We start from the raw sequence: 24,772 nt of genomic DNA, 5'->3' as shown, positions 1-24,772 counted from the left end.
GCCTTTCAATAAAATGCACACCGCCATTATCTATTTAGTATTTCATGGTATCATTTGAACAAGAAGCTTCTGCTGCTGAAACCAGCCTGAAATCCACGGGTTCCTATTGGCACTACCAACACAGTGGGGTCTGCAGAACATTTGGGGCCTTGGGGTAGAAGTGCAGATCCTTGGGTTTTACCCTAAACCTACCAAAGCACACTCTGTAGAGCAGTGATTTTCAACCCGTGTGCCATGAAAAATGTTAAAGATCATTAACTAAATTATTTTCGAAAGAAGTTCAAAGCACAGTCAGTGTATTCTTTTTTTTACCCATTTTTAATTAATTAATTAATTAATTAATTAATTTTTTTGGCTGGGGCTGGGTTTGAACCCACCACCTCCGGCATATGGGGCCCGTGCCCTACTCCTTGAGCCACAGGCACTGCCCCATTTTTACCCATTTTTTGATCAACATAATGTAAGTGTGCCGCAGAAGCGTTTAACTATAGGTTCAAGTGTGCTGTGAGATAAAAAAAGGTTGAAAAACACTGCTCTAGAGGGTGGGGTCCAGAAATTCGAGATACAGTAAGCCCTCCAGGGGATTCTGATGTTCTGTGCATGTTTAGATGACCCGATCTCCCCTCCCAGCTCCTACTTGCAATGATTCTATCTGAGAATGGCTAAGAGATCTAAAACCCTATTTTTCCCCAGACCTAGTTCAAGCTTCCTGGATAGATCCACCTGCCATTCCCTGGGTGTTCTTCAGTGCGTGTGGTCCCTGAATCTGTGTTAGGCAAGGCATGTTCTCTGAGTCAGCAAACATCTTAGTGTTTCCAAACCAGTTATTTCCATGTTCTGAGATAACTCAGCATCACTAGTGTTTGTGCCCCAAGGAACTTCTCAATGAATGAAGCTCTTTTACTTGTTTTAGAAGGCAGCATCTTTGAACCTGGAACCCTCATTGGCTGTTGCTGACCTGGACTTCTCAGCAGTTCTGGTCTGAGAAATGTGCAGCCACTTCACAGCCCTGGCAAGGGGAGCTGTCTACCCTGGCTCACCTGTCCCTCCTTACCTCCTCTCCGAACAGTAATTACATCCCTTTCCTTAATATATCACTCCTAGTAAAATCACACTTCCATCCTCCAGGCCAGGTATCCCCATCACCTCGGTGGGATTTATATTAGCTGGCGTTGAGTGCCCTCAATATAAAGGTCGCCATTCTGCTAGGTGATTTGTCTGTTATCTGTGCTTGCTGCCTGAAAGAAATTGGCTGAAATCCATGTTTTAGCCACACACCCTGCATACGGATTAACAGAACTGCTTCGGTGGAGAATAATTAAGCCAAGGACCTTGTTTTTCACCTTCCTGATGAAAGACAAATGACTTCCAAAGGCTTTAATAAGATGGCTCTTGAAACGTTCTTCTACTTCAGCCAACTCGGGACTTTCTGAACAGCCTTGTTCATAAATATTCTGTGCAGCGACTGCACTTTCGTTTAATTGTAGATAGAGTCATTTGCAGGAGCGCTTGTCTCCGTTTTTGACCCAGTGTAATCAAGGCATATTACACCATTTGTTGTTGGTAAAGAATCGGTTTCAGCTGTATTATTAACTCTTTGAGAAGCAAACAGATTTTTCCCTGCCAGATGTGCTTTGCTTCTTACCATTCTTTTGGGGGTGCTGAGAGTCTCATGGGGACCACTATTTGTCTGCTTTTCTCATCTTTTGAAGTGATTGTCAATTGGACAAGAAAACAGATTGATTGCCTAGTGAGAAACCGAACTCCACTAAACCATAAATATGAAACGGTCCTGAAATAGACATATTTCAGCAAAAGCCATCATTCCCCAAATAGCTCTTCTGCAGCGAAAGGGTTTCCCAGCAATCATCGTGGCTTTTTCTCTTCCATGTTAGGTTTTCCGCCTGTGCCGAGGTGATTTTTCCCATGTCTCCTGGATGCTTGCTCACCTTTGTAGTAACAGTGTTTGCTCTTTCCTTTGCAGGATGGTCCGCAAATGGGTGTCACCCTGCCCAGCCGGATTTTTCAGGCTTTGTTCCAAACATAATGCTGTCTTTTCTTAGTGGCAGAAATGGGCCTGTTGTTCACTGCTTTTTTAGAGAACGGCCCTCCCCTAGTCTGTTCATGTAAACCAGCCTCATGCTTCAGCACCCTACTGTTTTATGGGTTCTTTTAACCCAGAAGGCTTTTACTATGAACCAGGGAAGTTGGAGGGCCAGCATCAGAGATACACTTCCTCTTGCCAAAATAGGAGAGAGAGAAGCCAGTTTGGATGGATCCACCTATGGACTGTGATGCTGGACAAAGATCGCAGGGTGTCCAGTTCATAAAGAAGGCGTCTCTGCCTGTCCTCTCAGAAAGCAGGGGCATTCTGGTTGGTCTTGACCTGGGCAGACTCACTCCCTTTCTCTGACTTTGAGTTCCTGGCTTGAGAATGCAATGGGGATCCAGGACTTCAGTCTTCTCAGTTGCAGAACCCACCTCAGGTTATGATTTTACAGCCCTGCTCCCGGCCCAGTTTCCTGCAGGTGCTCAGCACACTGAGCAGTCGCTTATCCGCCCGCGCCCCCAGCCATGAGGGCTGAGTGACTCATCTTGGCAGGTGGAGCCGTTGCCTCTGCCAGCTCATGTTTAGAGCCTTCACCTGGTGGTTGGCTGAGCTGTCTTGAGCAAGCACGGCATCCAGGTTGGGTTTGTCCTTAGGCGGATGTGTTTAATTATATCCTGGCACTGGGGACAGCTGGAGTAAAGTGGAAAGAGCACTGGACAGGGAGTCGAGAGTCCCGGGTTCTTGTCCAGGTCATCAGCTCTGTGGATCAGACCTCCCTTCCTCCCTTTCTTCAGGAAGCTTTTCTTGAACACTCCTGATCGTCACAATCCCTGCAAAGTGCTGAGCATGCAAAATGTCAACAAGACACAGGCTGTGCCCTCGTGGAGTGGAGGAGCCAGAAACTGAGGATAGAATGCAACACAGCAGGGGCATGGAGGACTCAGAGTTGCATGTGAGCACAGAGCAGAGGGACTCCCCCCACCCCCGCCCGAGAATCAGGGAGGGCTTCCTGTTAGAGGGGGTGCTGGACTGAGTGTACAGGAGACATGAGAAGTGAGCTAAGGGCACAGCCACGCAAGGCGCACAGGCCAAGGCAGTGTTTCTGCAGAAGCTCACATTTCAGCAGCAGAGCTGAGGGTGGGATGGACTGAAGGTAGGACCAAAGCAGGTGAAGCCGAGTCATAGCAGCCTCGTTTGACCTAGGAGCTTGGTCTTCGTCCTGAGGGTGAGCAGACCAGTAACTGTGTTAGATCTGCATTTTAGGAAGAGCTCCTTGAGGGCCTGGGATGGGGGATTGATCTTGAGGAATCGGGGGCCTCATAGGAGGTTGGGGCAGTGACGCAGGACAGAGAATGGGCCTGGAGAGTGGACAGGGGTGGATTTAGGATGTAGAATTGGGTGGCCTGGGTGGTCACACTGGGAGCTAATGAGAGGGACTGGGAGCGGGGAGGCCTGGACAGCTCCAGGAAGGGGTGGAGAATAGAGATGAAGTGACCAGATGAGGGTAAGGACTTCAAAGGGCTGAGGGACATCCACATTGAGTTTCCAGCTGGCAGGTGGGTGCTTGGGCCTGAAAATCAAGATTTGGTTGGCGCTTGTGTATAGGTTGAAACCGTGTGAGTAGATAAAAATGAGGATCTGTTGGTAGTGAGGAGAGAAGCAGGCCAAGGGTAGGGCTTGGAATGCATCAGCCTGGAAAGGATGAGATGAGGGTCAAAGGCAAGAGGTTGTGGCAGGCAAGGTCAGAGGGCAAGCAGGTGTGGAATAGTGGGCCCAGGCATGGAGAATTCAGGGAAGAGGGGTGATGCATAGGCAGGCTGAGCTGAGAGGCCTGGGAACATGAAAAGAGCAGTGTCCTTTGGACTTGTCCATCACAACCCAGTCCCTGCCCTCAAGTGTGATCCTTGGAGCAGGCCATTTTCTTCCCTGGGCCTCAGTATCCTCATCTGTAAAATCTAGGCTTTGGCCTAGGAGCTTTCCAAAAGCCCCTTTCTGGTACTGTTTGTGAAAGCAGAGACTCCTTAAAAGGAGGTTGGGGGGACATGCTTCCTGCTTCTTATTCCCTCTCCCCTCTACAGAGGCAACACTGCCCTTGAAGGCAGGATGAATAAACCCCCGTGAGTCAGAGCTGGCACCTTTGGAAGGCCAGCCTGATGTAATGGGAGTTGAGCCTCTGTCTTTTCCCAGCTTGGCACCTGGGACAGGCGCTTCACCTCCAGCCTCAGTTTTCTCTTTTGTAAAGTGAGGCCTGTAGGAGCCACCTTGCAGGTGTGTTTGAAAGTTAGTGAGGGTGGAAGCTGTTATGTTTATTAAAGACAGCCATGGGAGCCAAGGAGTGAACTGATCCACCCAGGGTCACCAAGATCACAGAGTAGGGCTTTGTGGTGACTGGAACCCAGGTCTCTGAGGACAACTGGGCCTCTGCTGGGGTCTGTCGCTCACCAGAGCTTATAAATCCATAGCCCACACGCCAGCGCAGGCGCAGATCTCTTTGTTTGGCTCACGCGGTGTTCCTTTCAAAATGGAGTTAGTTGCCAACATTAAAAAATTGAGAGATTTTACTTTAAAATTTCCTATTTGAAGCTCGTCTTGAAAACTTGGAAGATTTGGCACCACTGAGCTGGCGTCACAGCGAGTTGCCTGTCCCCTCCTGTGTGGGAGGGGTGGGCACAGCCCCGTGCAGCCCTCGTCCTTTACCAAGCTCTAGTTACTTCCTTGACCCCTTTGGGGTGGCTTGCGTTTGCGGCCCCAGCCTTAGACTGACCGTTTGTCTACAATTTTCTTCTAAAGCCCTGCCCACCAGTCACTGATGCAGCCCAGTATTTCACTAAGGTCCCTTGGCCGCTTTAGTGAGAAAGCCTGGCGAGATGAGTGGGGAGAGACAGGAGGGCAGAGCTTCCAGCAGCCCAGCCCCAGGGAACATGCTGGATGGGAGGCTGGCCACTGTGGGCTGCAGAGGTCAGCAGGGTGTTGGCTGAGGGCCCCTGGGGTTTCCTCCTCCTCCCTCCTGCAGTGGGAGGAGGCAGAGAAGGTCGTAGGCCCAGCTGGCTGAGGTCTCAGCTCTGGGCTGCCCTACTTATATTGATGTGGGGGCCAAGGGGACAGGGAGGGACCACAGCCCCTAGCTCAGTGTGGCCCTGTTTATGAGGGGAATGTCTGGTATGTTTGGTATTTGGGTGTTTACTTCCCAGGGGCTCATGGGTCCCTGGGGTTGAAATGTGGCTCCTCTGTGCAGGAGGGCCCTAGTAGGCCTTGCTGTCTGTTAGACCCGAGGGCTAGATTTGGAGGCTGCATGGTTATTGCTCAGTGACAACTCTGCATGTCCCCCTTCCACTGAGCCTTCTCCCTGGTCTCCTTTCTGTGCCACATTTTGCCAGTGAGGGAGAGTGAGTGTGTTACTGCCAGCAACAGCCATGCCTCCTGTCTCCCCTGGGAAGGCAGACAGGGAAGCTGGCAGCCCCAGACCCCTTCTTGTGTTCCATGGTCACTCCTTCCAGACCTGTGCAGTAGGGCTCAACACCTTTCTTGTACAAGTAAGGAATGGAGGTTCAGAGAAGCCAAGTGACTTGCACAGGAGCGCACAGCCGGTCCACCATCCAGAGCTTATGGGGAATTCAGGCCCTGGAAAACCTGCCCAAAGCTCATGCTGTCAAACTCTCTGACAATTTTTTTTTTTTTTTTTTTTTTTTTGAGATAGAGTCTCACTTTGTCACCCCTGACATCATAGCTCACAGCAACCTCAGACTCTTGGGCTCAAGTGATTCTCTTGCCTTAGTCTCCTGAGTAGCTGGGACTATAGGCGCCTGCCACAACATTCAGCTATTTTTAGAGATGGGGTCTCCGTATAGCTCAGGCTAGTCTCAAACTCATGAGCCTAGGTAATCCACCCACCTCAGCCTCCCGGAGTGCTGGGATTACAGGCATGAGCCACCTCGCCCAGCCATGAAGATTCTTAATGTGAGATGAAGTCCTTTGTACTTTTGCTACTCTGATTAGTGCTACAGTTTTTATTTTTTGAGGGTCTTTTCCTTAAGTTTTGCTTATCACATGCTTTATTGCTCTTTTCTCTCATTGCTTCATCCACGTTTCATCCATGTGAGACTTTCTGTATCTTCATTGTCTTGGGTTGAAAGTGTCCCTTTCTCTTTCTCATCCTTTTTCTTTTTAGGTCCTGTAAGATATGTTTTTGAAAATGTTTGTAAACAGTTAGAATTCAAAATCTCATCGCCAGGATGTAGCTGAAAAGACGGGGCATTGTGATCACATGTGGGGGACATATGTGCACCATCCGCTCCTGGATGAGCAGGAGACAGGCCCTGGGGCCAAAAGATCTGGGTCCCTGTCCTGAGCTGTCACTGAGCCTTCATTTCCCCATATGCAAAAGTGGGGAGGCAAATGGAGCTGTCCTAGGTGTTTTACCGAGACAGCGAGTTCAATATAGTTGATTTAATTAATAAACACTCATTGAGGACTCGTTCTGTGCCAGGCTCAGCTCCAGTGGCAGCATGGTAGTGGTGAAGGGGATAAACTAAGATGTCGATAAAAGCAGATGAACTGTGAATGGGTTAACTAATGTTCTCAGGGGAGACTGTGACAGGCAGGCGCATGTGCGAAAGGAAAGTGAAAGAACCTTGAAGGAAGTGCACAGGAGATAATGAGGGGCTTTCTTACAGATTGGGCTGGCCAGCCAAGGTGTCCCAGCAGAGGGCACAGTAAGTACAAACCAGGGAACAGGGAAGAATGTAGCCTTCAGAGAAAGAGGGAGGAGGTCCTGTTGTTGGCATTAGGGGTGGAGGAGAGCAGTGAAGAAGAAGGTCAGCAAGTGTGGCCCTATGAAGGAGCCTGGAGTTTGTTCCATATGTGACAGAAGCCACTGGAAGGATTTAAGCAGGGGACTGACTTGCATTTTGACAAGGGAGAGCAGAGCCATTGCAGTCATCCCCAGGGCAGAGGCAGCCAGGGCTGAGAGGATCATCACCACCTGCTAAACAGACAACATGAGCCCTTCGCAGCCTCCGGAGCAAACGTCACTGCACACAAGCCCCCGGGAATCGTAGACCATGCGGATTCTGGTGCAGTAGGTCTGGGGTGGGGTTCAAGATGCCCAGCATTTCTAACCAGTGCTCAGGAGACGCTGTTACTGCTGTCTGCACGTGACACTTTGCATTCCTCTACCAAAGACCACAGCCCCTGTCTGTGACCCTCTGCCGTGGCTGAGCAACAGCTGTCCCTGGGTTCCAATAATCACTTCTGCTCCTGGCCCCTTTAGGCCTGAGATGTTTGTGACCCCTCACTGCTGCTGGGCTTGGGTTCTGTAAGCTCTGTCCACCCCACTGAATAGTTCCCTTATCAAATTCTCTTTAGGGACCTTTGAGTGAGCCATCTGTTTCCCGAGGCAGGGGACCTGATACGGGCTGAGGTGACCCACCTCTGTTTGATTTGGGTGGCTGTGGCACAAAGGCCCTTCTTCATCCGGGCTTTGTAAACCACTCCCCCACCTCCATGGTTCTGGAAGCATTGCTCTGGGTAGGATTGCTCCCCTGCCTCACTGGGGACCATCTTCAGCTCCTCATTATCTCCTGGCACCACTGGTCTTCATAAGGGTGGAACCTTGGTGTCCCAGGTACTTCCGTGTCAAGGTACAGGAACCTTCTCAAACTTCCTCAGGCCAAAGAGGAATTTTTCAGGGCAGATCTGGGGACACATCATGGACCCCAAGGACAGGGGGCATAGACAGGCCTCCTGGGGTGGGTTCAAGAGGATTGAGACGGTTTCTTTCTCTGCGTTTGTCTTCTGTCTGTCCACCGTGTCCCTGTGCCATCTAGGCCATCAGCCTCCGGCCATGTCAGTGTGTGTTTCTCTCTGTCCCTGCCTCTCTCCTCTCTCCTCTCTCCACACATCTTTGTCTGTATGGGGTCTGGCTGTTCCTGTGTCTCTCTGTCGGGAGCTCCCTTTCTTGGGGCCCGGTCCATGACATTGAAGGAGGTGCTTGCTCTCAGTGCCAACCTGTACTCACTTAAACCTGTGCCTCGAGCATTGTCTGCCTTAGCCGTTCCCTCGTCTTGTCTCCCTTCTCCTCTGTCTCTCTGATGCCCTCACAGAGCCGAGTGGTTGTTTCTCTCTTGCCCCAAGTCTCTGGTCTCTGCTCAGCTCTGTGATTCAGCAGCCTGATCTTTCGCCTCCTGGGCACATGCTGAAGTTGGCTGCTGCCCTCTGTGTCCCCCCAGTCCAGCACTCAGTGTCTCTGAGGCCATTTTCAAATGCCAGGACAGGGAATATAGCCCAGCTCGGGTCAGCCATTCAGACCTTGTGAAGTCAGCTGTGGCCAGGGGCTGGGCTCCCTCTGCTCTCAGTGGGGCTTGAGAACAGGCTCTCTGGGGAGGGCCACACCATCCTTCCACCTGGCTCTGCACCTCAACCAGATGCAAAGTGTGGCACAGGAGCACCCTCGCTGCCAGGACGTAGACAGCCTTGCCCTGAGGACTTCTAGGGATTGGGGAAAAGAAGAGCCAAAGCCATGTTCAAGAACAGAGGGAGAAGCTCCCCTCCCACCCCCTCACCCTGTCTCCTGGTTCTTTAAATGTATCAAGCGTCAAGTTGCCTCTTCCTCAAATATCCTGGCTCCTCCAGCTCTATCTGCAGTAAAAGAAGTCAGCTCCCCTTTGGGGGCTTCAGTTTCAGATGTCGGAGTCATGTGTAGTGAAAACGGTCTCTGCCATCTTTCAACAGATCACGGCCAAATGCTTTAGAAATTTCTAAAAGCTTTAGGAAAGAGGAGGCAGCAGCTTTGACTCTGGGGACAAAAGAGGAGCCTGAAAGAGGACAGAGAGAGTCTCCAAATGGTCCCAGTTGAGGGGCACAGGTCCTGTACTACAGCTCCAGTTACTGGGGTGATGGAGAAGGTGGAGGGGGCCTGTGGACTCCTGTCTTGTTTCTGGCTGGGTCTCAACAGCTGTTTTCTACATCTCTGGGCAGTTCTTAAACAGCAGCAGGAGGATTTAAGGAAGATGCATCACAGTTTCAGCAGGGAAGGTGTGAGGATGGGACTCTGGGCCATATCTTCCCTTATTAGGAGGTATCAGCCAAGGTGAAGAATGAGTACAGGAGAGGCCTGGGGACAGGCTTGGAACTGGGAGCTTTAGGCCTAAGCACACACACTGGATTCTTTCCAGGCCTGCTTAGAGGATTCATGCAGACTTGCCACAGCCATCGGGGCCTGCACCCCCGAATCTAGACTCTGCCTTCTGCCAATGTGCTTCTGGGGAAGATAAAACCCAACCCTTAAGCTTTGCTGGTCCAAACAGAGAGAAGAGACCATCCCAGCAGAGAAGGCGCCTGTGAGCTCTGAGGAAAAAGTGATACAGACGCAAACATGGGCATAAGTCACTTTATAATGAAAGCGTCCGAGTCTGTGGCATCTTTCTCTGGAGTTCCTTATTACATTCACCTGCCTGGGCCCTATGGCGCACCAGCCCTACACAAGGTGCTGGGCATGCGCAGATCCCCTGTCCTCCAGACCAGCAAGGGAAACAGGGAGCCCACAAACCAAGGCTTGTGGTGGGAGGTAGTGGAGACTCTTACAGGGCTCTAGCAGCAAAGAAAAAGCAGTTAACTCTGTCTAGAGAGTCAGAGGGCCTTCCTGGAGGAGGGGACGTTTACTCCAAAAGGCTGAGTAAGAGTTTACCAAGTGGGCCAGGAAGGATCTCAGTCAGGGCTGAGTGGACCTGGCTGGCGTGGAAGAGGTGAAACACTTGGAATAGAAGTTAATGGCAGGAGAGGACTAATGTGGCTGGACAGGGGAAGTGGAACAGCCCCCAATCTGAGTATCAACCTGGCCCAGTTGATCTCTTAAGCTTCCTTCCAGCTGTTGCTGAAGCATCTTTCAGCTGCCCCCAACTTTGTGTGGAATGAGGCCTGGTGAGGGGGAGGGAGCTGGGTCCTGGGGGCCAGAGGTTGTGTGTCCCTGCTGCTCAGGGGAGGGCATGAGGCCCCGCGTGCCCAGGCTGCACACATCACCTTGGCAGTTTGTGGGCAAACCCTCTTGGCCGAGGGGAGATTGCACTGCCAGCCACTTCCTCCAGTTCCTTCCCTCTGCCTGTCGTCACAGTTACCTCGGCCTTCTCGGGGGTGAGGTTGAGGTTGGGCGGAATCAATTTCAGCCAGGTTTCTATTTTCCCAGATGCGGGTCAGCCAAAGGAGCTGTCACTTCTGGTTTGGTTTCAAAGAAGGCCACAGGCTGGGAGGTGCTCGGGTGTGGTGCTGTTGATGAGGCATCCCTCCAGCAGCCTCCCAGGTGGGGTGGGTGTGGGTCAGGGAGAAGCTCGGGGTGGTGGGGAAGAAGAAGGCTGCCCTGCCAGGGCCTGTGCTGATGGCCATGGTGCTGGTCTCAGGCCCAGGTCCTCTGTCCTGAGCTCCTATGGCATGCCGGGAGTTTGCAGAGAAAGGCTGTTTATTTTCCTGGCCTGTGGCCCTCTGGGCTGAGATCTTATTCCAGGCCTTGGGCTGCCAGAATCACCACCCCCTATTCCCCCCGCAGCTGGAGAAGTGAGAGAGTTGGCAAGCCCAGGGCAATCCAATAACTCCTCTAGTGGCCTCTAACTCTGAGCTGTCCCCAGCCCAGCTGGTCCTATGTGTCCTTCAGATTTTCCTCATAGGTAATGGACAGCAAGAGGTACCACGTCAAAGCGCTTCTGATGACCCAGTGCTGTGAGGGCCAGGGATCCAAAGCAGGAGGTTGAAGCTGAAGAAATCTGAGTTCAAATCCTGGCTCTACCATTTGCTAGCCATGTAGCTAGTTGTATAGCCTTGTGCAAATTGAACTATTAGCCTTGGTCTCACTGTCTGTAAAATGGTGCAGTATTAGTACCTTCCTCATGGGACTTTGTGAAGATTAAATAACATGTGTTGAAAGCATTTAGCAAGGTAGGCAACAAGTGCCACCTTTTATTATTCCTGATAAGCAATAACAACAGCAACTTCTGATTCAAAGTCTGTGTTGGGGGCAGTGAGTTTTCTTCTTCCATTTAAAGGGTCCTATTTCATGCCCCATGAACTTCCTAATGCATCCTGGGGGAGAAGCGAGCCTGGAGACACGGGAGGCCCCTCGCTTGTGACCCCGTGTTCCCCAGCTCTCTCGTAGGTAAGCCTCGCTAGGAAGGAACATACAAAGGCAGGGAAAGGGTTAAAGCAAGGTGAAGAGACTTTCAGCAGTTAAGGAAACAATCCAAACATTTGGATGGACCAAGAAGAGAGGGATATTGGGTATGGAGGAACAGCAAAGTTTGAAAATCCCAGTGGGGGTAAGGGTGCGGGGATAAAGGCAGCCAGGGAAGGGAGCCTGGGAGAGGCAGAATGTGGGACCTGTGTCTGTGCCCAAGAATTGTAAGGGAAGTGCCTGGGAACCACTGGCCTGGAAAATTGTGCCCAGAAGGCCTGGGCTGAGCAGTAGAACAGGTCGTCATCTCCCATTGGGTGCCACCTCTGTGTGAGTAGACGCGCCAGGCTCTCAGCCTCGTGAACCCTGGCAGAACCCAGGTGTCTGTCTTGCTCAGTTTTATGTTTTATTGTATAATGGAACAATTTATACAATAGAGTAATTTATAAGGAGCAGAGATTCATTGGTTCCCAGTTCTGGAGGCCAGGACGTCCAGTATCAAGGTGCCGACGTCTGGCGAGGGCCTTCTTGCTGCATCATCCCAGGGCAGCAGAGAGAGAGAATGTCAGACTTGCTCTTAGAACAAACTCACACATGGTATTTAGTCTTCACACTCACTTTAGTCCTCTCAGGAGGACAGAGTGCTCACGTCCTACCCACCTCTCAAACGTCCCACAGTCAATGCTGTTGCACTGGGGATTAAGTGTCCAACACCTGAACCTGGGGGGACGCATTGAAGCCACAGCAGTATCCCTGCCCTTCTGGGACACTGACTCCTCCCTGGGATGCCCTGGACTGGCTGGGCGATGTGGCCATCTCTCCAGCCACCGGGCTAGTGGACGTGACTGCTCCCTTGCTCCCAAAATGTGGGTCAAGAAAGGGGAACTGTCCCTCTACCTGTCTGTGTGTCATGAGAGGGGCTGTATTCCAGGCCTGCCTCACATCTAATCCCCGGCTCTGTGCCTTCACAGCTAGATGAGGAAGAGGAGCGAAGGAAAAGGCGCCGGGAGAAGAACAAAGTTGCAGCCGCCCGATGCCGGAACAAGAAGAAGGAGCGCACAGAGTTTCTGCAGCGGGTGAGCAGAGCAGCTGGTGGGCAGGGCTCTGCCTGTTCCTTGGTGTGGGCTAGAGCATTCTGGGCCAGGAGAGGGCGTCAAATGCCCATGCAGCTGATGTGCACCTGCTGGCCACTGCCCAAGCAAATTCACCCCCCCCCCAAGTCTTCTCCGTCTCCATTCTAATACCCTCAGCCCCAGCCTAGACAGAGCAGCCTCCAGCAGTTCCTGCCCACACTCACCCCCTGTAAGCCCAGAGAAGGAAGGAGAGGTCAAGTTTGCCTCCACCATGTTAGACCTGTGGCACTAATTAACCACGGTGACCGGGGGCTCCTACTATGTTCTGGTCTCCTGGTGCTTAACAAAGTTGTCTAACAAGGGTGCTAATGAAGCCTGGAGGTAACATCCTGCATGTGTGGTGCAGTGAACACAGCACGGAGGCTGGCTACTTTAGTGCAGAGAAAAGCTCCTTCTGCTGCAGGTGACTCAGGCAGTCCTGAGTCTCATCTGGCCAGCCCCGCAGCCCCACTAAAGATGACCCCTGAGCTCTTTACTCCTGCCCTCAGGGGTCAGAGGTCAGTTCTGCCTGCACAGGTCAGCCAGGGTCTGCTTTTCCTTCTGGCCCTACCTGCCCTTTGGTCTGGAATGTGGCAGAATGTTTTTTCTTTCTCTCCCCTGAGTCCTGTCCCCTAGACCCTCCCTGCATCTCAGGTTGGCAGACAGCAGTGAGGGGGCATGGCCAGTCCTTAGTCAAGACTAGTAGTTGCCAGCCTCACCACCCCCGATCACTGGGTCATCACTGAACAATAATATTATAACAATGTATAACAATAACATAATGGGTCAGGTACTATTCTACAAGTATGCGGTAATTGTCAGTAGTTGCCGGTATTTGTAAAGCTGGGCACCATGCTAAGTGCTGCATGTGCAGTATCTCATTTGGCATAAGAACCATATGAAGTGGGTAACTTCCCTATTGTCTTTCTACAGATGAGGAAACTAAGGCACAATGAGGTTAAGTGACTCACCTCTTAGCTAACTCACAGCAAGTCAGTGATAGCATGGAGAGGGAGGCCTGCGACTCCACTCTGCTATGATGATTTATTCATTCATTCATTCTTTGTTTATTCATTGATTCAGCAAGTAAGCACCACACTGTGCTGGGTACATTGGGGGGCACACAGAGGGGAGCAGGCGTGAGCGCTGGAGAGACAAGGTGGGGTTGGCCTGGTGTTTACTGACACAAGGAGTCTATGGATCTCTTTCCTACTTGCGAGAAGCAGAGAGCTATTCTGAGACCACAGGGTGGACAGTGTGGGGCCACGTGTACACCTCCAGGATGTGAGTGTCCAGGGCAAGGGAATGGTTACTGAAGGTGGGAGACAGATTCCCAGAGCTGGGAGCCCCTTTGAAGAGGTGGTGGCAGCACAGCACTGGGTTGGAAGTCCTGGAGATGGTGAAGTGTTATGTACCTCATTTCCAGCACTCAGGGCTGGTCATGGACAATGTTGGGGACGGCACAGCAGGGAACAGAGAAGCTTCTCATAACATCCCTTCCCTTCAAGCAGCAGTTCGCAACCTGTGGGTCACGACCCCTTTTTAACAATGAAAATACATTGCAGCATTAGGAAGGTTGAAAACCACTGCCTTAAAGGCTCACCAGCCAATTAGTGGCAAGATAGGGCTGAGTGGACAGCACGCCAGTGGCACACAGCACAGTAGTGTCAAAAGAATGACATTCACTGCTTTTCACATTTTGGTAACACTTTCTGAGTGCCTACTATGGGCCAGGCATTTTGCATGTTCATTTAATCCTTATAACATTCCAGTGAGATGAATATTAATTATCCCCATTTTAGAGACTGACGTGTAGCTCAGAGAGGTCAAGTTACTTGCCCAAGTCGTGGGCTCAGATTCATCCACCCCTTTGCTCACTCTCTTCCCCACCTCTCCACCTTCCAACGAGTGTTTAGCAAACACAGGCATGGGTATTGTCCAGGGATGTGCTTAGGCTCTGAAGAGAACGTCGGGTGGCTGGAGTTCAGAATACTAAGTAGGGGGTGGAGGGGCAGACAGGGCCTAGATCCTTCTTATGTGCTGGGTTGCCCAGGACACCCCAGGCTGTGCCTGTTATCCTGGCCCAATTATTAGCAGTCCCTCTTTCACTCTCACAAGTGTCCCCATCAGGAGGGTGAATCTTATGGTTGTGGAGAGGCATTGGAGGGCTTCTGGAGAAGTGAGGCATGCCTTTGAAAGATCCACCAGCCACAATGCAGGGCACCGCTTGGGGGTTAGGGGGAACACATTTGGGTAAGGAGATCAGGTTGATGGGTGTTGTCTTATGCTAGTGAGAGAAAAATATGAGGCTTCAAGGTCTGGGAGGGAGATTTGGGCAGCACTGTCTGGGCTAAAGCCCAGTGCCCCCCACAACCCCAGGCTCCCCTACTTCCTGCTGGCCTTAGAAGCAGAGGTTGGGCATGAGGTTTAGGGCATGAATACAGATGGCTGTGTTGATGGTCAGTGCCCGTAGACCTCGGGGATTCTGTTGTTATTTGTTTTTAATAGGTAAGATATTTATAAGGCTGTAAGGTACCGGTATTAATTAATAAACATTAATTATTTATTAAATAAAAGAATATAGATACAATGGGACTTTTTTTTTTTTTGAGACAGAGTCTGACTCTGTTGTCCAAGCTAGAGTACTGTGGCATCTCTTGCTTACAGCAACCTCAAACTCCTGGGTTCCAGCAATCCTCTTGCCTCAGCCTCCCAAGTAGCTGGGACTACAGGTGCCTGCCACAACACCCAGCTAAGTTTTCTAATTTTAGTAGAGATGGGGTCTCACTCTTGCTCAGGCTGGTTTCAAATTTCTGAGCTCAAGTGATCCTCCCACCTCAGCCTCCCAGAGTGCTAGGATTACAGGTGTGAGCCTCTGTGTCCCACACAATTGGGATATTGATACATACATATAGTCAGCCTTCCATATCTGCAGGTTCCATATCTGTGATTCAGTCAATTGAAGATCAAAAATATTGGGGGGAAGAAGAAGCATCTGTATTGAACATGTACAGCCTTTTTTTCTTGTCATTATTCCCTAAACAATGTAGCCTAACAACTATTTATATAGAACTTATATTAGGTATTATAAGTAATTATAAGGGATGAATTAATGTGTAAGGATATGCATAGGTTATATACAAATTCTATGCCATTTTTTACAAGGAATTTGAGCATCCTTAGGTTTTGGTATCCCCAGAGAGTCTTGGACCCAGTGCCCCATAGATTCTGAGGGAGGACCGTTATATATATCTAACAGTGTATATATACACACACATAAAATATATGTGTGTATACATATAATATATGTATATTATAAATGTCATCCACCACCACGCTTGACCCCTGGATACCAAGATCCACTCCTGGAAGATTCTCACTACACCTCCAAGTTCACTGACCTAGACCAGCCAAAGCCTTGAACCCCAGGCAGAGGCAGCCCTTGGCAAAGGTCAAGTCCACACCCTGCAGGACCCAAGGATACCTCAGTACCTCCTCTCCCTGCAGTCAGGAACAGTGGCCCAAGGCCTCTCCCTTCTGCTGCTGTGCCTAACACAGGTTCTCTGGGTATTAGTAGCAATAATGCCGTCTCACACTCTCACAGGGCCCCACACTTTCCATCACCACCCTGTCTTTAACAGTCACAGTAACTCTGGAGGAGGGCAGGCAGCCCTGTTCCACTGACAAGGATCCTGAGGAATTACAGACTTGCTCAAGACAACACAGCAGCTGACTCAGGACACAACCCTGGGCTCTCTCTACTGCCCAGCAAATTATTCAGGTTGCCAGGACTCAGAGAAATTGGGAAATTTGTTTGCAGAGGCATAGCTAGTAAGTAGCAGAGTCAGGATTTTAATTCAGACGGGCTTTGGGGGCTCAGAAGGTCACATCAGGCTGCTTCCCAACTCTTACAAAAACGAGGTGGAATTCTATTTTATGTGCTTTGGAGTAACTTTTTTTTATTATTTTTATACATTCAGATAGTCTTAATGCTTAAAGTCCCATGGGCCAATCAATTTTCTGGGAGGAAATTGAGCCCCTGACATAGCCAGGATGCCCAGCCTCTCTCTCACTTGCTATTTTTTTTTTTTTTTTGTAGAGACAGAGTTTCACTTTATTGCCCTCGGTAGAGTGCCGTGGCGTCACACAGCTCACAGCAACCTCCAACTCCTGGGCTTAGGCAATTCTCCTGCCTCAGCCTCCCAAGTAGCTGGGACTACAGGCGTCCGCCACAACGCCCGGCTATTTTTTTGTTGCAGTTTGGCCGGGGCTGGGTTTGAACCCGCCACCCTCGGCATATGGGGCTGGCGCCCTGCTCACTGAGCCACAGGCGCCACCCACTTGCTATTTTTTTTTTTTTTTTTTTACTGCCTTTGCAGACCGCAGCCTAGGAGGCAGAACCTCAACTTGCACTAATTTTGTTCTAAAACAACAAATGGTTTCATTTTCTCTAGAGCGATAAATATCTACTAGAAGGCAAAACAATAAACAAAAGTGCAGAGTCATTCGCTGCAAAATTAACATGTGGAAGATCCTAGCCCAGTTTTCATTAATTAGGAAATCAGGTCATTGCTACCATAAAGCCACAAACCACGTCTACAATCATGGTTAAAAAGGATTCTACTGAACTTGAACTTATACAATAAATAACTATGTAGCACCAACCAAAAGCTCTTAGAATACAGAAGGGAATAAAACTACAAAGCAGTTATTTACATATTCTGGCAGTCAGAATTCAGGATATCCCATGATATACGTAGTGCTGCAACATTTAACAACCAACAGAACATAATGCCATTCCTGTGAAACTGCACGGGGGAAGCGATTGGGCCCGCACCTCCTTGGTCTTTTCATATGATAATGGATGAACACGCATAGGGCTGGTTTGACATGGGATAGTTTTGAGCAGGTGGATCTGTGGGTGGTACTATTGAATTCCACCTGTGTGACGCTTCCCTCTGCATGCCTAGTTTAACTTCAGACTCGCTGTGCCCCAAACCAAATTCCTTCCTTGTCCTTTCCACTGCTCTCCAGAACAGCTCCCTCCCAGGCTCTGTTCCTCCGACCCTTCCTCAGGTTCACAGCTCTCTGCCCTGTCTCCTTCCTTCTCCGAGTCCAGGCAGTTCCCAAGACTTGCTGATTTTACTTTGAAACACTTTCTTTCTCTTCTTCCCTTTCTTCTTCATACTATTCTCCTGCTCATATGTTTAAGTAAAAATTCCTTAAGCCTCTCTAACTCTTTGGTTTATAAAGTGCTTTTCCGTCTGGGCTTGTTTAATCCCCACAATCCTTGCCTTTTTACAAACAAGATAACTGAGGCTAAGAAAAGTTCAGGAATTGGCTCTAGTCTGTGTTTCTAAACTGACATGGTTTCCAGAGCTGCAGGCTGGCCCCAAACTCACCATCTTGGCTTCATACCCTGCCGTGTCCTAAAGTGAGCTGTGGCCACAGTGGAATATTTTTATCCTCTAAACACATCCTAAGCCTTCTCATGTCTGTGTCTTTGTTCACTCAGGGCTCCCCAACTGAAATCCCTCTATACCCTCCTCTCCCCAACCAGAGACAATCTGCCTCTCAAGCCCAAGGTCAAACCCTACTGTTTAGCCCTCAAGTCTTCTGAACCCTGGGTGGCTGATGGTCATAAGGAAGCTCCATCTGGCCTGATGGGTTTCTTCTTCCCTTAGGGTAGAAGCTTCACAAGAGCCATGCTAGGGGCTCATGGATTTTGGGTCACCAGAGCATTCATTGTACGTTGCAGGTCCTCAGGAGATACACATGGGTGGGTGGATGGCTCTGAGACTCATAGAGGCAGAGGCCCCTGAGGATTGGAAGATGGAGCTTTTTAGTTTAGGCTGGGGGACCTGGATAGTCCTAGGTTTGTGAGAGATTCCCAAGGTCACCAGTGAGTCAGATCTAGAGAGCAGGTGGCTAAAATTGGCACATAAGTGTCCTAGACGGAAGTGTCCTGGACTTCCATGGTTTTCTGGGGAAGATGGGTACCTCTCTCCTGGTCATCTGAGATGGACTTCTTTCAGAATCCTGAGAGCAGAGGACCAGGCCGTGTTTCCAGTCATGTCTCAGCCTGCTGAACTAGAAACCACCATAGCTGGTTTTTAATATTTTCCCCCTGAGCATTTTTTTCCTTTTGTGAGGCTGTTTTCTCTCAATGTCTGGTCACGAGGCCTGCAGATCTAAGCAGTTCCAAGTCCCCCGGGCGCCTGTGCTGCCACCTTGGGGGTGAGCACATGGAACGATCTGATCAGAGCGGCTGGTGAGGAAAACAGCGCCAGTTGGGGGCGGGAGATGGGGGCTCACTGAGCATTCTGCAGACCCCAGGAGAATCTGTTCCACCTAAGCCCTGCCAGGAGAGTGGGCGGGCCTGTGGGCTCACAGGCTGTCTGGGCATCACACACGCAGCTGCAACTGCTGCTCGCTCTCTGACTGAGACAGATGACTCGATCTCTGCACTGTCAGCATTTTGGACCAGGTAGTTCTTATTGCAAGGGCTGCCTTGGATCTTGCAGGTCTTTTAGCACGCCCCTTAGGCCTTTACCCACTAGATGCCCCTGAATGTGACAACCAAAAATGTCTCTAGACATTGTCAATCGTCTCCTGGGAGCCAAATCACTCCTAGTTGGGAACCACTGATGTAAAACTTTGCTGGCCCCTGAATAAATTTCAGCTCTCAAATTGGTTATAAGTTAATACAGTCCAAGAAAATTCATTCTGATACTTTTCTATTTTACTATTTCACCCCCAACCCTTGAACTGATATGCCCATCACCCACCCATGCTATGAACATGTAACCCCCCAAACAAATTATCAGCATTCTTCCTTTTCCCAGGAGCATCTTCAGTTGAGCTGGAAGTTCACTGGAAATCTCACTGGAGGTCTATTTGAAACCTCATTTTGGATCGAGCAGGATAACTGTTGATTGCCTCTGTGAACAAAGCATCCAGATTATGGGGATAAGGAAGAGATTGGTTAAATACAGTAAATGTCTATAAGTTGACCACCCAAGCCCAAGGGACTGTAACAAACTGGTCAACATAAGGAACTGGGCCTACCGTACTGATTCATACATGGGGTCCATGTCCAGTCAATGAAAATTAGGTCAACTTAAGGAGCTGGCCAATGTAGGGAGGTGGCCAACTATGGAGGATCTCCTGTAATTATAGACAAATTAGCCAGGAAACCCATGTTTTAGGAGGAATGATATCACATTGAGCTTGTTGATCTCCCAGACCAAAATATCCCCAACGTACGTTTGTCACACGTCAAAACCTTCTGCCATCACACTACCATCTGTGGATCACCGTGGCCCCTCATGGACCCTCCATGCAGCTGCTTGAGAGTCTCTTGGCCTCCATTTTTCCCCAACCCTTTATTTCTTGTGCTAAGGCCCTGAAGCAGGAGAGTATTTGGTAAACTTGAGTGGCTGAGGGTGGCGTGGGTTTGGGGAGGAGGAGAGATGCAGGACATGAGCCTGGCTAGTCCCAGAGCATAACCTGGACTCACTGCACTGCCACGCAGGCCAGTGTCACAGGTGTGGTGGACCCTGCCTGCAGAAAATCAGTCAGCCTCGGTGCTCAATAGCAAGGTTTGTGCTTCCTTCAGTGGGAACCTGGTGGGCAGAAAACAGGCAAATGCCAGCCAGAGTGCCCTGCGCCTACCCACAGGCAGAGCCTCTGCCCAGAGCCAGCCCCTGGAGGAGGCTTACAGTGTGTTTCTGTGTTTGTGCGCAGGAATCTGAGCGGCTGGAACTCATGAACGCCGAGTTGAAGACCCAGATTGAGGAGCTGAAGCAGGAGCGGCAGCAGCTGATCCTGATGCTGAACCGGCACCGCCCCACCTGCATCGTCCGGACCGATAGTGTCAAGACCCCCGAGTCGGAAGGCAACCCACTGCTGGAGCAGCTCGAGAAGAAGTGACCATGGGCTGGGAGCAGGAAGCGGAGGAGGGGGAAGAGGAGAAGAGACAAAGAGGAGGGAAGGGGGACCTGTCCTCGGTGCATGAAAAACTGTAGAATAAGGTTCGGCCCCACCAGTGTCAGCTGGGCTTTTCTGTGAAACTCAGATCAGCCACGCAAGGGAAGAGGGGGCTGAAGAAACCCAGAGGGACCAAGTGCTGAGACCAAAGTTGACCCACGGGTAGGGCTGTCCTGCCTGGGGCCCAGCTTGAAAGAGGCAGGACAGAGGTGCCTGGGCCCGAGAGACACCCAGCCAGGCAGCCTTGGGCACTTCTCCAGCCTCTCCACCAGGACACCCACCTGAGGGACCTCCCAGCAGCCAGGAAAAGCCATGAGTTGCAACCAAAATGCGGCTGAGGATGGAACTCAAAATGAAACTGCAATCTGTCAGCCCTGACCCTGATGCCAAGATGCTGGAGAGGGGCGTGCTGGGGCCCCGACACCCTGCCCACCTCGGTCCACGCGGCCCCGCCCGGAGGCGGCAGCTGGGCGCACCCTGGCCGGCCCTGCTGGAGGCTGCCGTGGACACTGAGGCGCGGGCGCCCTTCCAAAGCACATACTCACTGAATGTTTACAGACTGGTGTCCTCGCAGGGCTCTCAACTGCACATGTTTTTTATACTTTCTTTTTTTTTTTTTTAAATATTTTTTACCAAAAAAAAGATTTTATACAAGCAATATATATATGGATTTCTATAATCACTCGATGTGATACAGTATAAATATGCTATGGTTTGTTTGTTAAGAACAGATATCCACCAGTTATGGCCGTTGTGTGTAACTCCTAAGTACTGTAGTCTCTGGGTGTTGGGGTGGCTGGGGCGGGGGTGGGGGCGTTTCCATCCTTGTAAACCCTTCATAATACTCAGTCCTGTATCGCTCAGTAAACAATGCTCTTACTTACGCGGCTGCCTCATGTGGTGTGTGCCTCCAGAGTGGGGCTCAAAGCCTGCTCAGTCTCAGAGTGTCAGGAACCCCGTAAGGCAGCCGGCCCTCCCGTTTTACAGGTGAGAAGGCTGAGGCTCAGAGAAGGTCAAGCCATCTGCAGTCACTATTTTGAGAACACTTAGTGTATTCACTCATCCCACAAATGTTTCCAGAGAGCCTTCCGGCGTGTGCCAGGCACTCTACAAGGCCCTGAGCGTTCCCCAGGGGACAAAGCAAACCGTTGCCTACGGCAGTGAGGTCATCTTGTGCTTGCTTTCTGTGCTGCTGCATTCTTCTCTGCAACAGCCTTGGCAGAGACTTGTCTCATTTCACAGATGGGGCATGAGAGGACCAAGAAGATTAAACTTGCAGCCACTTTTATGGAAACTATCTGTGCTTGTCAAACTACCATCTGACAAGCACAGATAGTTTCGTTCATGTCTCACAACAGCCCAAAATAGGGATTATTCCTCCCATGTGACAAATGACTTAGCTGAGGCTCGGAGAGGGTGAATGACTTATCCAAGGTCACCCAGCTAGCAAGGGACAGAGCTGGTGTTTGAGCTCTGCCTCCAAAGGCCCACGCCTCTCCTGTCAGCAGATGACTGCATGGTTGTCCCAGTGGCTGCACGTCTCACCTGGATAGAACAGGAAACTTAGGACGCCACAGTCGGAGATCCTGTTTCTGGGAAGACTGGATGGAGTTCTAGGCTGTCCCAGAATTACGGAGGGAAGCAGCTACCTTGGAAAATGTGTGCCTGACCCAGGGGAGAAGGTGAAGATGGCCCTCCCCACCCCCAGCCCCCACACAGCCGAACCCCTGCGCCTAGAGTGGGAACAGCTCAGTGCCAGGCATATGGTGGCGGCAGTTACCTGGTGCTTGCTGTTCATGTTCTCGTGCACGGCGCTTCCTTTGACACTACAGTGCTCTGGGGAAGGCAGGATGGGACTTTTCCGCTCCCTTGTATACCGAGGCTTACAAAGGTCAAAGCTAACCCAGCTAAATCCACACAGCACTGGGAGCTGACCTCAACCCCCTTACCTTCTAATCGTAAGCTTCCTCTCCTCTGTCATGGAGCTGATGATGAGGCCTTGTGACAAGAACAGCAGTGACCTTGGATTGCTTCTCAAATTATGGACAAGGCTTTCCGATACGGACTGAAATTGAGAATAGATCATTAACACATCTTTGGGCCTTCACACATCTCAGGTTCCCTCCACCCAACATGCTTGGTGTGGCCACCTCTGAGCTCCGCCTTGGAAGCACAGCCCCGCCTTGGAAGGTCAGCTCACCCTCAGCCATGGCAGTCCACGGCAAACCTCAGGCTGTAACCCTTAGACATTTTCAAGCAATGACAAAAATGAAGACGTGGACTTACAAGGGCCCTTCCGGGGACCTGATAGATGTTTTTGCAGGATCTACTGCCTGACCTTGGCTGTGGCAGCCCTGGTCCCATGCTTGGGTGTCATGAGCCAGCATCTCCAGGGTGGAGCCCTCCTTCACTTGTGCAGATGGACTGTCTTCAGAAGCTACCAAATTTGGTGACCTGTACTCTGCTGAGCCTGTCCCTGTTTTCTTCCTCACCAGGACCACTGCCCCCTCCTGTGGATAATTAGAAGTCACAATTACAGTCTTCTTCATCAGAGCTAGTGTTTGAGTCTTTTTCTGTGTACCTGCCACTGCACATGTGTTAGCTGCTCTGTACAACCTTGCTCAGAGGTAAGTACACCACCCCGGTGCTGCAGAGGAGAAAACTGAGGCGCATAGGGCAAGTGACTTGCCCAGGTCACAAACCTGCTGGGTGGCAGAGCCCAGATGTTATCTCAGTTTGACTCCGAGTGTATAAACCCTGGGGCTGAGCCTGACCACCAGAACAGGTATTTGTGGTGTGATCTCACTCGTGCAGGAGGCTGAGAGAGAAGGCAGACCCTTCACAGACCCGCCTGTGCTCATGGCACATACTAAAAATTCCCAGCTCTCAGACACATATCTCCAAATATGTACAGAAGACATATTTTGAAGGCAGATAGGTTCAAGATTTAACCTTGTATTGACTATTAACCTCATTGTTCTTACCTGTGATGGGGGAACAGTAATAATCCAAGTCTTTTTTTTTTTTTTACTTGGAATTGTTGTCAGGATCAAACAAGGAATGGATATGTTGTAAGGGTTTTGTGAAATATAAACCTCCATAAGAATGGTAATTATCTTGCCCTCTGTTAGCGTGGATAGTTGTTGACATTTACCATGTAGCACAAATTATTTAAATATCTTTTATGCTATGAAAGTGGGCTGCAAAGTTTGTGTTCTGACAGGAACAAAGGATCCCATGGTGTGATGAACTTCTGGAACCCGAGGGTCCTGGGTTCAGTCAGCTCCTGATGAGCCACAACCATCTGTGCTGGGCTCACCATCTCTCCCTGGGTCTCAATGTGCCCTCCTTCCAGGTGGTCATAAGTAAGACCTGCATCACTTCTGCCTAAGGAGCCTATGAAAATCAACTGTGTTGATGTATGCAACATGGCCTGAGAAGGATGGGACCCTTTGGCAACCAGACGGGCAGAAACAAAAAGGAAACTTACGCGTGCTGCCACTGGGAAATTGGAGTGACTCCTGTGTGTGAAGCAATTTGGTTATCCAGTAATGCTCAAGCTAAGCATGTTGTTTGGCCTAGCAATTTCCCTCCTAAGTATATACTTGGAGGAATTATGGCATCAGGGCACAGGGGTATGTACAAGAATGTTCGTTGTCTCTGGGAGGCCAAGAAGGGAGGATCCCTTGAACTCATGAGTTCAAGACCAGCTTCAGCAAGAGCAAGATTCTGTTTCTACTACAAATAGAAAAATGATCCAGGTGTCATGGGAGGCATCTATAGTCCTAGCTACTCAGAGGCTGAGGCAGGAGGACAGCTTGAGCCCAGTAGTCTGAGGTGGCTGTGAGTGAGGCTGACACCACCGCACTCTAGCCTGGAGCAACAGAGTAAGACTCTTTCGAAACAAAAAGAATGTTCATTGATGCTTTTTATTAAAGAAAAATTAGAAACAAAATATCTACAAACATAAGAACAGATAAACAAATTTTGTTGTTTTCATGATATCAAATGTTACTCAGGAGGTAAGAAAGTGAATCAGAAAGCTACATGCATCAGCGTGGATAAATCTCAAAAGCATATGTTGAGCTGGAAGGTAGGGGAGCAAAGTACGGAGAGATAACCGTTTATGTCATGTTTCTAAACATGTAAATTGATACTTTACTATTTAGGGGTGCACACAGGTCTGAGTAACAGGAGTGTAAAAGCATGCGTGGGGGATGCTTTATAGATGTTTATATACTAAATCAGTGATGAGGAGTGCTCTTGGCAGAGGAAGGGGCAGGGACGGCACCCAAAAGGATGAGTGGAACACTGGACTTCAACTATAAGTGGAACATCTCATTTGCTTTTAAAAATCTCCATCAAATGGAGAATGATGTTAGAATTTGTCAGAGGTGGGTGATATGTGCATAGATGTGGGTTATGTTCTCCACGCTTCTCTGTACGCTTGATGAATTTCATAGTAAA

At 50.0% G+C, this 24,772-nt stretch overlaps 1 protein-coding gene across 3 annotated transcripts in view; it reads left to right on the top strand.

Annotated features, from left to right (window-relative positions):
* JDP2 (Jun dimerization protein 2) overlaps positions 1–21,189 on the top strand; it is a 41,742-nt gene extending 20,553 nt beyond the window's left edge. For all 3 annotated transcript variants that reach the window (XM_053602891.1, XM_053602892.1, XM_053602893.1), the window contains exons 3-4: positions 12,176–12,280; positions 20,063–21,189. In XM_053602891.1, coding sequence (XP_053458866.1) covers positions 12,176–12,280; positions 20,063–20,248 — 291 coding nt within the window. In that variant the 3' untranslated portion in view covers positions 20,249–21,189. The remainder of the gene's footprint in view (positions 1–12,175; positions 12,281–20,062) is intronic.
* Positions 21,190–24,772: the final 3,583 nt, after the last annotated feature.

The sequence above is a fragment of the Nycticebus coucang genome, chromosome 9 (genome assembly GCF_027406575.1).
Source record: "Nycticebus coucang isolate mNycCou1 chromosome 9, mNycCou1.pri, whole genome shotgun sequence".
Classification (NCBI taxonomy): Eukaryota; Metazoa; Chordata; class Mammalia; order Primates; family Lorisidae; genus Nycticebus; species Nycticebus coucang.
The sequence above is the reverse complement of the archived record's forward strand: the minus strand, read 5'-3'. Positions and strand labels throughout refer to the sequence as shown.